General features: G+C 53.9%; 1 protein-coding gene across 1 annotated transcript in view; it reads right to left on the minus strand.

Moving 5' to 3' along the window:
- LOC140392133 (arf-GAP with Rho-GAP domain, ANK repeat and PH domain-containing protein 1-like) overlaps window positions 1–16,522 on the minus strand; it is a 209,737-nt gene that overhangs the window by 142,879 nt on the left and 50,336 nt on the right. Inside the window, 4 exon segments of the mRNA XM_072477471.1 lie at window positions 5,820–5,905; window positions 11,290–11,489; window positions 11,587–11,693; window positions 15,764–15,978. Of these exon segments, the coding sequence (XP_072333572.1) occupies window positions 5,820–5,905; window positions 11,290–11,489; window positions 11,587–11,693; window positions 15,764–15,978 (608 nt within the window).

Below are 16,522 nucleotides of genomic sequence, written 5' to 3' on the forward strand. Positions count from 1 at the left end.
ATAATAATAATAATAATAATAATAACAATAATCGCTTATTGTCACAAGTAGGCTTCAATGAAGTTACTGTGAAAAGCCCCTAGTCGCCACATTCTGGCGCCTAATCGGGAGGCCGGTACGGGAATTGAACCCGGGTTGCTGGCCTTGTTTTGCATTACAAGCCAGCTGTTTAGCCCACTGTGCTAAACCAGCCCCTGATGTGAAAATTTTAACATCTTCCCAGAATCTGACTACGTATCTGTTCCTCTGTATCCCGCAGGCTGGTGGGAGGTCTATAGTACAACCCCAACATTGTGATTACACCCTTCCTATTTGGGAGCTGTACCCATAATGCCTCACTGCGGGATCCCTCCCAGATATCCTCCCTCATCACAGCTGTGATATATTCCCTAACCAGTAATACAACTCCCCACCCTTTCTGCTACCCCCTTTGTCTGCTCTAAAACATCGATATCCCGGAACGTTAAGCTGCCAGTCCTGTCCCTCCTTCAACCATGTCTCCATAACAGTAACAATATCATAATTCCCCACATTAATCCAAGCTCTAAGTTCATCCGCCTTACCTGTTATACTTCTTGCATTGAAGCAAACGCACTCCAGACCTCCAGACCCACTGAGATCAGCGACTTCCCCCCGCCTGCTCTCCCTCTTTGCTATATTTGTCTTAGCTCATCCCAAGTCTCTACACAGTCTTGGCCTGCTGTTCTGGTTCCCACCCCCCCTGCCATACTAACCCTCCCGAAGCACATTAGTAAACCTCCCGGCCAGGATATCGGTGCTTTAGATGCAACCCATCCTTCTTGTACAGGTCCCACTTTCCCCGGAAGACATCCCAATGATCCACATATATGAAGCCCTCCCCCCTACACCAGCTCAGGGGCTGGTTTAGCACAGTGGGCTAAACAGCTGGCTCTAAATGCAGAACAAGGCCAGCAGCACGGGTTCAATTCCCGTACCAGCCTCCCCGAACAGGCGCCGGAATGTGGCGACTAGGGGCTTTTCACATTAACTTCATTGAAGCCGACTTGTGACAATAAGTGATGATTATTATTATTATTTAGCCACGTGTTCAACTGTACTGTCTCTCTGTTCCTAGCCTCACTGGCACGTGGCACAGGGAGTAATCCTGAAATGACTACCCTCATGTCTTGGCAGGACCTCGCTGCTCTTCCTGCTTATGCCATGTGTACCAATGTGGACAATGCCATCTGCCTGTATGCCCTCCTGCTTCAGGATGTCCTGTACCCGCTCAGAGACATCCATAACCCTGGCACCAGGGAGGCAACACACCACCCTGGAGTCGCTTTGGCGATGACAGAAGCATCTATCTGTGCCCCTGACTATCGAATCCCCAGTTAGAATGACTCTATTATGCATTGCCGCCCTGCTCTGTACAGCAGGGGCAGCCATGGTGCCACCTCTGGCTACTGCTGCTGACGCCTGATGGGCCACCCCCCTGCTCAGTATCCAAAAGGCTTTTGTTACAGACTGGCACAGCCACAGGGAACTCCTGCACAGACCGCCTGCCCCATCTAGCGGTCACACATCTACCTTCCTGTACCTTGGGTGTGACCACGTCTCTATAACCTCTGTCGATGACAGTTTCCGCCACTTGGTTGCTCCATAGTTCCTCCAGCTGCTGCTCAAACTGAGCCACTCGCTCCGTCAGCAAGTTACACTTCCCGCAGATGTAATTACCAGGGATGTTGTCAGCATCCGTGATTGGCCATATCCTCAACTGTCCCCCTCCCCCGTTGCTAATGAACTACTTCTGAATTGCAGTTACTGTTATTTCATTGGCTACTTCAAAGATCACACAAACATTGTTGAACTGAATGCACGATATTCCTTGTTCTTTCGTGATTAGTTGAAGAAGGTTCGGCACTCCAGGACACAAGGTCGAACACAGGGTGCCCCGCCCACCTCCAACCCTGACCACCTACTCGTCTCCTAGTTAGCACCACTCGGATCATTTAGATTCACCAGTGGGGACAGATGGGGCTTAAATTTTGATTCAAAATAAAGGTAAAGTCACCATAGTCCCAGATGACCATCGGCTGATTACTCAAAAAACAGCACCTCTGACAGTGCAGCACTCCCTCAGTACTGACCCTCTAACAGTGCAGCACTCCCTCTGTACTGACCCTCTGAAAGTGCAGCACTCCCTCAGTACTGACCCTCTAACAGTGCAGCACTCCCTCAGTACTGACCCTCTGACAGTGCAGCACTCCCTCAGTACTGACCCTCTGACAGTGCGGCACTCCCTCAGTACTGACCCTCTGACAGTGCAGCACTCCCTCAGTACTGACCCTCTGACAGTGCAGCACTCCCTCAGTACTGACCCTCTGACAGTGCAGCACTCCCTCAGTACTGACCCTCTGACAGTGCAGCGCTCCCTCAGTACTGACCCTCTGACAGTGCAACACTCCCTCAGCACTGACCCTCTGACAGTGCGGCCCTCCCTCAGTACTGACCCTCTGACAGTGCGGCCCTCCCTCAGTACTGACTCGCTGACAGTGCGACACTCCCTCAGTACTGCCCCTCTGACAGTGCAGCCCTCCCTCAGTACTGACCCTCTGACAGTGCAGCACCCCCTCAGTACTGACCCTCTGACAGTGCAGCCCTCCCTCAGTACTGACCCTCTGACAGTGCGGCCCTCCCTCAGTACTGACCCTCTGACAGTGCGGCACTCCCTCAGTACTGACCCTCTGACAGTGCAGCACTCCCTCAGTATTGACCCTCTGACAGTGCGGCACTCCCTCAGTACTGACCCTCTGACAGTGCAGCACTCCCTCAGTACTGACCCTCTGACAGTGCAGCACTCCCTCAGTACTGACCCTCTAACAGTGCAGCACTCCCTCTGTACTGACCCTCTGACAGTGCAGCACTCCCTCAGTACTGACCCTCTAACAGTGCAGCACTCCCTCAGTACTGACCCTCTGACAGTGCAGCACTCCCTCAGTACTGACCCTCTGACAGTGCGGCACTCCCTCAGTACTGACCCTCTGACAGTGCAGCACTCCCTCAGTACTGACCCTCTGACAGTGCAGCACTCCCTCAGTACTGACCCTCTGACAGTGCAGCACTCCCTCAGTACTGACCCTCTGACAGTGCAGCGCTCCCTCAGTACTGACCCTCTGACAGTGCAACACTCCCTCAGCACTGACCCTCTGACAGTGCGGCCCTCCCTCAGTACTGACCCTCTGACAGTGCGGCCCTCCCTCAGTATTGACTCGCTGACAGTGCGACACTCCCTCAGTACTGCCCCTCTGACAGTGCAGCCCTCCCTCAGTACTGACCCTCTGACAGTGCAGCACCCCCTCAGTACTGACCCTCTGACAGTGCAGCCCTCCCTCAGTACTGACCCTCTGACAGTGCGGCCCTCCCTCAGTACTGACCCTCTGACAGTGCGGCACTCCCTCAGTACTGACCCTCTGACAGTGCAGCATTCCCTCAGTACTGACCCTCTGACAGTGCGGCACTCCCTCAGTACTGACCCTCTGACAGTGCAGCACTACCTCAGTACTGACCCTCTGACAGTGCAGCACTCCCTCAGTACTGACCCTCTGACAGTGCAGCACTCCCTCAGTACTGACCCTCTGACAGTGCAGCACTCCCTCAGTATTGACCCTCTGACAGTGCGGCACTCCCTCAGTAGGACCCTCTGACAGTGCAGCACTCCCTCAGTATTGACCCTCTGACAGTGCGGCACTCCCTCAGTACTGACCCTCTGACAGTGCAGCACTCCCTCAGTACCGACCCTCTGACAGTGCAGCACTCCCTCAGTACTGACCCTCTGACAGTGCAGCACTCCCTCAGTGCTGACCCTCTGACAGTGCAGCACTCCCTCAGTATTGACCCTCTGACAGTGCGGCACTCCCTCAGTACTGACCCTCTGACAGTGCAGCACTCCCTCAGTACCGACCCTCTGACAGTGCAGCACTCCCTCAGTACTGACCCTCTGACAGTGCAGCACTCCCTCAGTGCTGACCCTCTGACAGTGCAGCACTCCCTCAGTACTGACCCTCTGACAGTGCGGCACTCCCTCAGTACTGACCCTCTGACAGTGCGGCACTCCCTCAGTACTGACCCTCAGACAGTGCAGCACTCCCTCAGTACTGACCCTCTAACAGTGCAGCACTCCCTCTGTACTGACCCTCTGACAGTGCAGCACTCCCTCAGTACTGACCCTCTAACAGTGCAGCACTCCCTCAGTACTGACCCTCTGACAGTGCAGCACTCCCTCAGTACTGACCCTCTGACAGTGCGGCACTCCCTCAGTACTGACCCTCTGACAGTGCAGCACTCCCTCAGTACCGACCCTCTGACAGTGCAGCACTCCCTCAGTACTGACCCTCTGACAGTGCAGCACTCCCTCAGTGCTGACCCTCTGACAGTGCAGCACTCCCTCAGTACTGACCCTCTGACAGTGCGGCACTCCCTCAGTACTGACCCTCTGACAGTGCGGCACTCCCTCAGTACTGACCCTCAGACAGTGCAGCACTCCCTCAGTACTGACCCTCTAACAGTGCAGCACTCCCTCTGTACTGACCCTCTGACAGTGCAGCACTCCCTCAGTACTGACCCTCTAACAGTGCAGCACTCCCTCAGTACTGACCCTCTGACAGTGCAGCACTCCCTCAGTATTGACCCTCTGACAGTGCGGCACTCCCTCAGTACTGACCCTCTGACAGTGCAGCACTCCCTCAGTACTGACCCTCTGACAGTGCAGCACTCCCTCAGTACTGAACCTCTGACAGTGCTGCACTCCCTCAGTACTGACCCTCTGACAGTGCAGCACTCCCTCAGTAGGACCCTCTGACAGTGCAGCACTCCCTCAGTATTGACCCTCTGACAGTGCGGCACTCCCTCAGTACTGACCCTCTGACAGTGCAGCACTCCCTCAGTACCGACCCTCTGACAGTGCAGCACTCCCTCAGTGCTGACCCTCTGACAGTGCAGCACTCCCTCAGTACTGACCCTCTGACAGTGCGGCACTCCCTCAGTACTGACCCTCTGACAGTGCGGCACTCCCTCAGTACTGACCCTCTGACAGTGCGGCACTCCCTCAGTACTGACCCTCTGACAGCACAGCACGCCCTCAGTACTGACCCTCTGACAGCACAGCTGGCAGTGTCACAATTGACTCCTTCTGTGCTAATTCTAATTATTTAGCGCAAAACCAAGTAACACCAACACAAGGCATTGATACAAATCCTATCCTTCAATAGGAAATTCTTTACAATAGGGGCAGTGACAAAATGTGCTGAAGATTATTTATTGCAGCTCTGTATTTGACATGGGATATATTCAATCTCCATCAGTCTTCTGGCTTAATGGTGTCCAAAATACTCAAAAATAAGTGACAAGAGGCTTGATTTGTAGTCATCTACCGCACTCCTTCAACATTCACCGACTCCACCACCACTGACGTACAGTGGCTGCCGTGTGCACCATCTACCAAATGCTCTGCAGTAACTTATCAAGGTTCGTTAAACAGCACCTTCCAAACCCACGACCACTACCATCTAGAAGTACAAGAGCAGCAGATACCTGGGAGCCCACCACCTGGAGGTTCCCCTCCGAGTCGCTCACCATCCTGACTGGGAAATATATCACCGTTCCTTCACTGTCGCTGGGGCAACATCCTGGAACACCCTCCCAAACAGCACAGTGGGTGTACCTACACCTCATGGACTGCAGCGGTTCAAGAAGGCAGCTCATCACCACCTACTCAACGAGGGATGGACAATAAATGCTGGCCTATCCAGCGAGGCTTCGCATCTCACAAATAAAGAAAATGTTTGATGTCAAAATACCTGAATCATCCGCTTAGTCCAGACTTTCTTGTCCATCTTCAGGCTCCGTATTTTTGAAATTCCCGGGCCCAGAGCTCGATGTTGTCCTGAAAGATTAGGAATATTCTCCATTAACAGATCAATCCATGTCCACCCCGACTCTTCATACCCATAAAGTACTCTGCTTCCTGTCCTAACTTGTTCCCCACATTCTGCCTTCTTTCATATTTTAATTCCGTTTTTCCAATATTGAACATAACGCGAACAATAACAGCAGCAAATCCCCCCCCCCCCCCTTACAGCCAGCAATGACCCAACTCTTTATAGTACAAAATGAACGTCCGTGATCTCCGGCAAAACGCCACAATTGCCCCCCCCCCCTCACAGTGTGTTAAACAAGAAACAAACGTTCCATAAGATCCCTCTAGCCTTACTGAAGTATTGGGTGGAGAAGCTAATCTCCATCCCATCAGCACCCACTTGGGAGCCATCATCGATGCGCAGTTCAGGCCATCCACCCCCACCCTCGTCTGCTGCCCCGGCTGGTCCGACATCCCAAATATGGCCACTGGAGGATAGAGCTTCACTCAATTTGAGGAGTTGCTGATAGGGGGCGGGATTCCCTCAGCCTGGGGCCGGGCCGGAGAATCGCCGCGACTGGCACGGATCGCGCCACGCCGCAGAGCAGAGAATCGGCGCCATTGTCGCCGGCGTGGTCGGTGCTGCGCCGGTCGGCGGCCCCCTCGCCCATTCTCGGGCCGGGATGGGCCGAGCGGCCGTAACAAAAAACCCCCGAGTCCTGACGGTGCCGTTCTAACCTGGCCTTACCCGGCGGAACCTTGGCCGGGGGTGGCCTGTGGGGAGGAGGAGGAGTCCGACGCCACGGGAGGCATCCGCTGTGGCTTGGCCCGCGATCGGGGCCCACCGATCGCCGGCCGGCCTCTCGGGCTGGGGGCCTCCTTTCTTCCGCGCCGGCCCCTGTAGCCCTGCCCCATGTTGCGTCGGGGCCGGCGCGGAGAAGGGAGCCGCTGCACAGGCGCGCGTTGGTGACGGTGCCACTGCACATGCGCGCGTTGGCGACGGTGCCACTGCACATGCGCGCGTTGGCGACGGTGCCACTGCACATGCGCGGATCCCACGGCGCCCAGTTCACAACAGGATCAGCAGCTGGAGCAGCGAGGGTCGCTCCAGTGCTGTGCTGGCCCCCTGTAGGGACCAGAATTGCTGATCCTGAGGCCGTATTGATGCCGTTGGGAAACGCATCGGCATTTACGGCGGCGTCAACACTTAGCCTCAGGATCAGGGAATCCCGCCCGGGGTTTCTGAAGAAGGAGCTGAGAATGCCACGAAATGAGGGCATGCCCAGAACTTATGTAGATGTTTGGCGGGGCACCTCCCACACCGCTCGCACTCATTTTCCGTCTCCCAAACAACCTGGAGTTGGTCCAATGGGCCCTGTCCACCACCTTCAACTGCATCAGCTCGAACCTTGCATAAGATGAAGTCCCATTCGGCCCTCACAGAATCTCACATCACACAACATCCTCCAGCTCGGACCCGAGCTCCTCTTCCCATTTGGTTTTGACCCGAACCAAGGCTGACGTTTCCTCTGTGACAAGCGTCCCATAAACCGCCAACGCGCTCCCTTCCTCAATCCCAGCCAAACGACAGAAGCCTCTCCAGCAACGAGGACAGGGGCATCACCGGGAAAGAGGGAAAAACCTCCTTTGCCAAATCACGCAGCTGCAAATATCTGAATGCGCCCGCCCGCGAAAGACCAAATTTCGCTATCAACTCCTCAGAGCTCGTAAATCGGCCGTCCATAAACAAATCCTACATCACAGCGACCCCCCACCCTCCTCCCATCCCCAGAATCTACCGTCGTGGTTCGCCGGCTCGAACATATGATTCACACACACCGGCACCAGCTTCGATATCACCCCTGGTTTAAAGTGTTGCCGAAACTGTCTCCATATCTTCAATGTGGAAGCCACCACCGCATTGCCAGAGGACGTCCCCGGAGACAAGGGTAAGGCAGCCACAAACTCCCGTAGCCCTAACCCCTCACACGGTCATCCTCACATTCCAAAACTCGGACACTAGGGAGACGCTCTCGAAATGTAAAGGGTTCTCCCCTCGAAGACAGGGATGAAGGAATGCGTGTGGTGAAAGACAGATCTGCCACGATCTGATTGAATGGGGAGTAGGCTGGAGGGGCTGAATGGCCATGGCCCATGCTGCTAGCAAGCCAGTACAGTTTGCAGTTTTTTAACAATGGAAACACAGCATTCAATGTGGACACCGCCAGCTCCCACACACAGCCCACCCCTGCCCTTACAGATGTGGATTAAGGGCTGAATAATGATCAGAATACCAGGGATGGGATCAAACACTGAATACACTTCAGTCATCCGTCATTGACTGCAAAGCTTTATGGGACGCCCTGAGGTCACCAAAGTTGCAATACGAATGTAACTCGCCAGATCGGCATTCTCGCAATGCTGACCCTCTGACAGTGCAGCACTCCCTCAGTACTGACCCTCTGACAGTGCAACTCTCCCTCAGTACTGACCCTCTGACAGTGCAGCACTCCCTCAGTACTGACCCTCTGAAAGTGCAACTCTCCCTCAGTACTGACCCTCTGACAGTGCAGCACTCCCTCAGTACTGACCCTCTGACAGTGCAACTCTCCCTCAGTACTGACCCTCTGACAGTGCAGCGCTCCCTCAGTACTGATACTCTGACAGTGCAGCACTCCCTCAGTACTGACCCTCTGACAGTGCGGCACTCCCTCAGTACTGACCCTCTGACAATGCAGCACTCCCTCAGTACTGACCCTCTGACAGTGCAGCACTCCCTCAGTACTGACCCTCTGACAGTGCAGCACTCCCTCAGTACAGACCCTCTGACAGTGCAGCCCTCCCTCAGTACTGACCCTCTGACAGTGCAGCACTCCCTCAATACTGACCCTCTGACAGTGCAGCACTCCCTCAGTACTGCCTCTCTGACAGTGCAGCACTCCCTCAGCACTGACCCTCTGACAGTGCAGCACTCCCTCAGCACTGGCCCTCTGACAGTGCGGCACTCCCTCAGTACTGACCCTCTGACAGTGCAGTACTGACCCTCTGACAGTGCAGCACTCCCTCAGTACTGACCCTGTGACAGTGCAGCACTCCCTCAGTACTGACCCTCTGACAGTGCGGCACTCCCTCAGTACTGACCCTCTGACAGTGCAGCGCTCGCTCATTCCTGACGCTCTGACAGTGCAGCACTCCCTCAGTACTGACCACTGACAGTGCGGCACTCCCTCAGTACTGACCCTCTGACAGTGCGGCACTCCCTCAGTACTGACCCTCTGACAGTGCAGCACTCCCTCAGTGCTGACCCTCTGGCAGTGCCGCATTCCCTCAGTGCTGACCCTCTGGCAGTGCAGCACTCCCTCAGTACTGACCCTCTGACAGTGCGGCGCTCCCTCAGTACTGACCCTCTGACAGTGCAGCACTCCCTCAGTACTGACCCTCTGACAGTGCAGCACTCCCTCAGTACTGACCCTCTGATAGTGCAGCACTCCCTCAGTACTGACCCTCTGACAGTGCAGCACTCCCTCAGTACTGACTCTCTGACAGTGCAGCGCTCCCTCAGTACTGACCCTCTGACAGTGCAGCACTCCCTCAGTACTGACATTCCGACAGTGCGGCACTCCCTCAGTACTGACCCTCTGACAGTGCGGCACTCCCTCAGTACTGACCCTCTGACAGTGCAGCGCTCCCTCAGTACTGACCCTCTGACAGTGGAGCACTCCCTCAGTACTGACCCTCTGACAGTGCGGCGCTCCCTCAGTACTGACCCTCTGGCAGTGCCGCACTCCCTCAGTGCTGACCCTCTGGCAGTGCCGCACTCCCTCAGTGCTGACCCTCTGGCAGTGCAGCACTCCCTCAGTACTGACCCTCTGACAATGCGGCGCTCCCTCAGTACTGACCCTCTGACAGTGCAGCACTCCCTCAGTACTGACCCTCTGACAGTGCAGCACTCCCTCAGTACTGACCCTCTGATAGTGCAGCACTCCCTCAGTACTGACCCTCTGACAGTGCAGCACTCCCTCAGTACTGACTCTCTGACAGTGCAGCGCTCCCTCAGTACTGACCCTCTGACAGTGCAGCACTCCCTCAGTACTGACCCTCTGACAGTGCAGCACTCCCTCAGTACTGACCCTCTGACAGTGCAGCACTCCCTCAGTACTGACCCTCTGACAGTGCAGCGCTCCCTCAGCACTGACCCTCTGACAGTGCGGCACTCCCTCAGTACTGACCCTCTGACAGTGCGGCGCTTCCTCAGTACTGACCCTCTGACAGTGCAGCACTCCCTCAGTACTGACCCTCTGACAGTGCAACACTCCCTCAGTACTGACCCTCTGACAGTGCGGCACTCCCTCAGTACTGACCCTCTGACAGTGCGGCACTCCCTCAGTACTGACCCTCTGACAGTGCAGCACTCCCTCAGTACTGACCCTCTTACAGTGCAGCACTCCCTCAGTACTGACCCTCTGACAGTGCGGCACTCCCTCAGTACTGACCCTCTGACAGTGCAGCACTCCCTCAGTACTGACCCTCTGACAGTGCCGCACTCCCTCAGTACTGACCCTCTGACAGTGCAGCACTCCCTCAGTACTGACCCTCTGACAGTGCGGCACTCCCTCAGTACTGACCCTCTGACAGTGCGGCACTCCCTCAGTACTGACCCTCTGACAGTGCAGCACTCCCTCAGTACTGACCCTCTTACAGTGCAGCGCTCCCTCAGTACTGACCCTCTGACAGTGCGGCACTCCCTCAGTACTGACCCTCTGACAGTGCGGCACTCCCTCAGTACTGACCCTCTGACAGTGCAGCGCTCCCTCAGTACTGACCCTCTGACAGTGCGGCACTCCCTCAGTACTGACCCTCTGACAGTGCGGCGCTCCCTCAGTACTGACCCTCTGACAGTGCAGCACTCCCTCAGTACTGACCCTCTGACAGTGCAACACTCCCTCAGTACTGACCCTCTGACAGTGCGGCACTCCCTTAGTACTGACCCTCTGACAGTGCGGCACTCCCTCAGCACTGACCCTCTTACAGTGCAGCGCTCCCTCAGTACTGACCCTCTGACAGTGCGGCACTCCCTCAGTACTGACCCTCTGACAGTGCAGCACTCCCTCAGTGCTGACCCTCTGACAGTGCAGCACTCCCTCAGTACTGACCCTCTGACAGTGCAACACTCCCTTGTTGCTTCCCCAGGAATGTTGCCTCGATTTCTTTCCCTCACTCTTTGGCGTGAGTCTCAAACACAATAATTTCTGACTGAAGAGACAGAAGGGTGACCAGCTGCTGAAAGCATTTAACTACACACAATGAATGCTAGTGACCCCCTGGATTGTAGCCCGCCTGCCTGGGACTGGAGCCCACCCATCTCGCTTGTTCAATGGAGTTTGCGGGGTGGCAACCTCTTTTCTCATTACCTGCACATTTCTTGCAGACGACCAGGCAGAGATTGATGGAGGCCCACTCTGGTTTGGGGGTTCCGCAGTCAGCACAGTGAGTGTTCGACTCCACCGCCCAGATCTGCTCAGCAACCTCATAGTTGGAGAGAGCTTCAGCCGTGGACTCCCGCAGAGCTTCGACCCACTCCTCCTTCTCGCTGTCCGTATCGGCTATAAAACTGAGCGGGCCCAGAGAGGGGAGAAAACACAGCACCTTATACAACGTTCCATTTCTACAGCATCGCTCACAAGAGGGCGGGCAGTGAGGGAAGGTACCTGAAGGTCTTGTAGGGCGTTGTCAGGTCAAATGCCCGCCTGTCTGCATCTTTCACTGTCGCGACATTCATCTCCACAGATGTGATGCCAATCCCCAGTCGGTAGTCCTGCGGGTCAGAGGAACATCTCAGATTGCCAGTCAGAAAGGACATCATCAGATAGCTTCAGGGGCAGTGGAGGGAGGGAGGGAGCAATGGGGAGAGAGAAAGGAGGGTGGGAGTGTTTGGAAAACAAAGGTCGTTTTAAAGGATTTAAATTTGTATTGGCAAACAAGAGAAATAAGGTACAGTTTAAGTTTCAGTTAATGTTTCTGTGTTTTGAAGGGTTCTACCTCTCATTAGATCTTTTACATCCATAGAACATACAGTGCAGAAGGAGGCCATTCGGCCCATCGAGTCTGCACCGACCCACTTAAGCCCTCACTTCCACCCTATCCCCGTAACCCAATAACCCCTCCTAACCTTTTTGATCACTAAGGGCAATTTATCGTGACCAATCCACCTAACTTGCATGTCTTTGGACTGTGGGAGGAAACCGGAGCACCCGGAGGAAACCCACACACACACACGGCGAGGATGTGCAGACTCCGCGCAGGCAGTGACCCAAGCCGGGAATCGAACCTGCGACCCTGGCGCTGTGAAGCCACAGTGCTAACCACTTGTGCTACCGTTGCTGGACAAAGGTGTTTATATGTGCGAGGGTTGGTTCAGTTCCAACTGCGTCTCTATTGTGCTTAGAGAGGGCTACAGCGTGAGGAATAAATGGTCCAAGTAAGTCGTTGCTTCACAACAGGAGGCCACTTTCCAAGGGGAGGGATTTCCTGTCTTTTTAGTTTTAACTGGAAGCGAGAGCAGTTGGAAACAGGACCTTGGGGAGCGAACATCTCTCAACTCTGCCAGAAGAAGGACCGGAGAGGATGGGAGCTGCACAGCGGCTGGCTTGCAAAAGTACAAGTTACAGTCCAGATAACCAGGGAATTGGGACAGAAAGTATGTTTAAGACGACCGAACTTAAGAGAACAGAGGCCACGGTATTGTTCAGGGGAATTTAAGGAAGGATAAAGTGTCCTGAGTTTAAGAGACAATTGCAGCAACCAGATGTAAAGTTTGAACTTTTGAGCCCGGTTTCCACTCTGGGATCTTGCTGTCCAGTAATAACATCAATGTGGACCACAGCAGGAAGGGGACAGTGAGGAGACATTGAGAAATAGGAGCAGGGGCAGAGCGTTACACCCATCAAACCTGCTCTACCATTCAGTCAGGTCATGGCTGATCATAGCCTTCACTTTCCTGCCCAGAACTAGGGAGAGACGGAGAGAGGGAGGGGGATAGAAGGGAGGGAAAGATGGATGGAGGGAAAGAGGGAGAGTGGAAGGAGCAAAGGAGAGCGAGGGCCAGGGCAAAATGGCGGTCGGTCGGAAGAGAGAGAGGGTGGAAGTGTGACCAAGAGTGAGCAAAGGAGCGATGGAGAGAGGGAGAAGGAGGGAGGGGGGGGCTTTATGAGCATCATGAGTATGAAGCAGGCTCCATGAACCAGGCCCAGAGTTTTGTGTATTTATAATCTTTATATCACAGTGCGGGGGCTAAGACTGGGGAAATGTCAGTCAGGTTACCATCATCTGCTCAAAACAGAGGTGTTGGGTGCTGGTAATTTCACTGGCTACTGCTCGGGGGCTACGGGTTCAAAGCCCACCTCGGCAGCTGGTGCAATTGAAATTCAATTCGTAAATCTGGAATATAAATCTAGTCTCAGTCATGGCGACCATGAAACTATCATCGATTGTTGTAAAAACCCATCTGGTTCACTAACGTCCTTCAAGGAAATCTGCCGACCTTACCCGGTCTGGCCTGCCTGTGACTCCCGGCTCACAGCAGTGTGGCTGACTCTGAAATGGCCGAGCGAGACAACTGCCCCTCACTGAAATGGCCGAGCGAGACAACTGCCCCTCACTGAAATGGCCGAGCGAGACAACTGCCCCTCACTGAAATGGCCGAGCGAGACAACTGCCCCTCACTGAAATGGCCGAGCGAGACAATTGCCCCTCACTGTAATGGCCGAGCGAGACAACTGCCCCTCACTGAAATGGCCGAGCGGGACAACTGCCCCTCACTGAAATGGCCGAGCGAGACAACTGCCCCTCACTGAAATGGCCGAGCGAGACAACTGCCCCTCACTGTAATGGCCGAGCGAGACAACTGCCCCTCACTGTAATGGCCGAGCGAGACAACTGCCCTTCACTGAAATGGCCGAGCGAGACAACTGGCCCTCACTGAAATGGCCGAGCGAGACAACTGGCCCTCACTGAAATGGCCGAGCGAGACAACTGCCCCTCACTGTAATGGCCGAGCGGGACAACTGCCCCTCACTGAAATGGCCGAGCGGGACAACAGCCCCTCACTGAAATGGCCGAGCGGGACAACTGCCCCTCACTGAAATGGACGAGTGCGACAACTGCCCCTCACTGTAATGGCCGAGCGAGACACTCAGTTCGAGGTCAATTAGGGATGGGCAACAAATGCTGACCCAGCGACTCCCACATCCCGTAAAAGAATAAATACGACACTACCATTCCGGTAATAAAGGCCAGCTTTCAGGAATAAACTAGAAACAAATAAACCTGCATTCACGTAGCACCTCACCACATGCTCACAGCATTCTAAAGGGCTTCACAAGCAATAGGAATTACTTGTGAAGTATCTGGTTCTACCGTTGAATTTTGTCAGGTACAGCACGCTCCCACAATCGGCAAGCTAATCTGACGTAGATCTAGGGATAGATATTCTTCAGCGCAGAAGGGAGAGCTCTGCTGACCTCCTGTCCACTCGAGTGCAAAGGCAGGGCCTCATGTGAAAGACAGAACCCCACCCCCCCCCTGGCAGTGCAGCATTCCCTCAGTCCTGCACTGTAACGTCAGCCTGGATTTTGAACTCTTGAGTGTCTGAAGGGGGAATTGAACCCACAGCTTTATGACTCAAAGAGAACATAGAACATTACAGCGCAGTACAGGCCCTTCGGCCCTCAATGTTGCGCCGACCTGTGAAACCACTCTAAAGCCCATCTACACTATCCCCTTATCGTCCATATGTCGATCCAATGACCATTTGAATGCCCTTAGTGCTGGCGGGTCCACTACTGTTGCAGGCAGGGAATTCCACGCCCTTACTATTCTCTGAGTAAAGAACCTACCTCTGACATCTGTCTTATATCTATCTCCCCTCAATTTAAAGCTATGTCCCCTCGTGCTAGACATCACCATCCGAGGAAAAAGGCTCTCACTGTCCACCCTATCCAATCTTCTGATCATCTTGTATGCCTCAATTAAGTCACCTCTTAACCTTCTTCTCTCTAATGAAAACAGCCTCAAGTCCTTCAGCCTTTCCTCATAAGATCTTCCCTCCATACCAGGCAACATTCTGGTAAATCTCCTCTGCACCCTTTCCAATGCTTCCACATCCTTCCTATAATGCGGCGACCAGAATTGCACGCAATACTACAAATGCGGCCGCACCAGAGTTTTGTACAGCTGCAACATGACCTCATGGCTCCGAAACTCAATCCCTCTACCAATAAAAGCTAACATACCGTACGCCTTCTTAACAACCCTCTCAACCTGGGTGGCAACTTTCAGGGATCTATGTACATGGACACAGAGATCTCTCTGCTCATCCACACTGCCAAGAATCTTACCATTAGCCCAGTACTCGGTCTTCCTGTTATTCCTTCCAAAATGAATCACCTCACACTTTTCTGTATTGAACTCCATTTGCCACCTCTCAGCCCAGCGCTGCAGCTTAGCTATGTCCCTCTGTAACTTGTAACATCCTTCCGCACTGTCCACAACTCCACCGACTTTAGTGTCATCTGCAAATTTACTCACCCATCCTTCTACGCCCTCCTCCAGGTCATTTATAAAAATGACAAACAGCAGTGGCCCCAAAACAGGATGCAGATCCGATTGTCACCTCCAGAAGGGAATTGAATTTAAAATAAGCTGAAAAGGAAAAATGCACAGGGCGACGGGGAAAGAGCAAAGGCAGTGGATCTGATTGGATATGTCTATCGAAGGGCCAGTACAGGAAGGATGGACTGAATTATTCTGTACAATGAGACATTACATTCGTGCATATCGTCAGCTGCTTCTAAATTCATGTGTGGATGAAAGCCTGAAATTCCTTACCTCTTCATTTTTATATAGCCACACCTTATCCCCACGGATGGACACGTAGATTTTATGTCGTGATGTTCGGATCTCAAGGTAGCCAAATTTCTGCCCCGTGTCCAAGACACTGTCCCGTAAGAAATAATCTGACCCATGAGCTGCGTGCAAGTCACTCTTTTCCTTCTTCTCCTCCAGCGCCTGCTCGATGACACGAACCCAATTGTTCCGTTCTCCTGCGACAGCAAAGCAGTATCAGCTGACAACAGTACAGTTCAACACACAGGTCCTCTCCACTGCCTTGTTCTCTCTCTCTCACATTCCCACTCTTCTTCTCCACACCCTTTCTCCCTCTCACGTCTTTTTTTCTCTCTCTTGCATCTTTCTCTCTCTCGCCTCTCCCTGTTTCGTGTCCGTCTCTTTCCCTCTCTCTCGTCTTTCTCTTTCTCTCTCTCGCCTCTCCCTGTTTCGTGTCTGTCTCTTTCTCTCTCTCTCGTCTTTCTCTTTCTCTCTCTCTCGCGTCTCTTTCCCGCGTCTGGTTTGTTTGTTTGCTATTTACAGTACAGGAGGCCATTGCCCATTGTGTCTGCACCAACTCTCAAAGCCCTCCAAATCCATCACTTTCAAATATATATCCAGCTCTCTTTTGAAACCTCCTATGGAATCCGCCTCCGCCACTCTCCAGGCAGCGCATTCCAAACCCCAACAACTCTCTGAGCAAAGGACTTTCTCCTCATCTCACTCCGAGCTCTCTTGCTGACCATCTGAAAAGTGTGACCC

Source organism: Scyliorhinus torazame, chromosome 15 (assembly GCF_047496885.1).
Source record: "Scyliorhinus torazame isolate Kashiwa2021f chromosome 15, sScyTor2.1, whole genome shotgun sequence".
Classification (NCBI taxonomy): domain Eukaryota; kingdom Metazoa; phylum Chordata; class Chondrichthyes; order Carcharhiniformes; family Scyliorhinidae; genus Scyliorhinus; species Scyliorhinus torazame.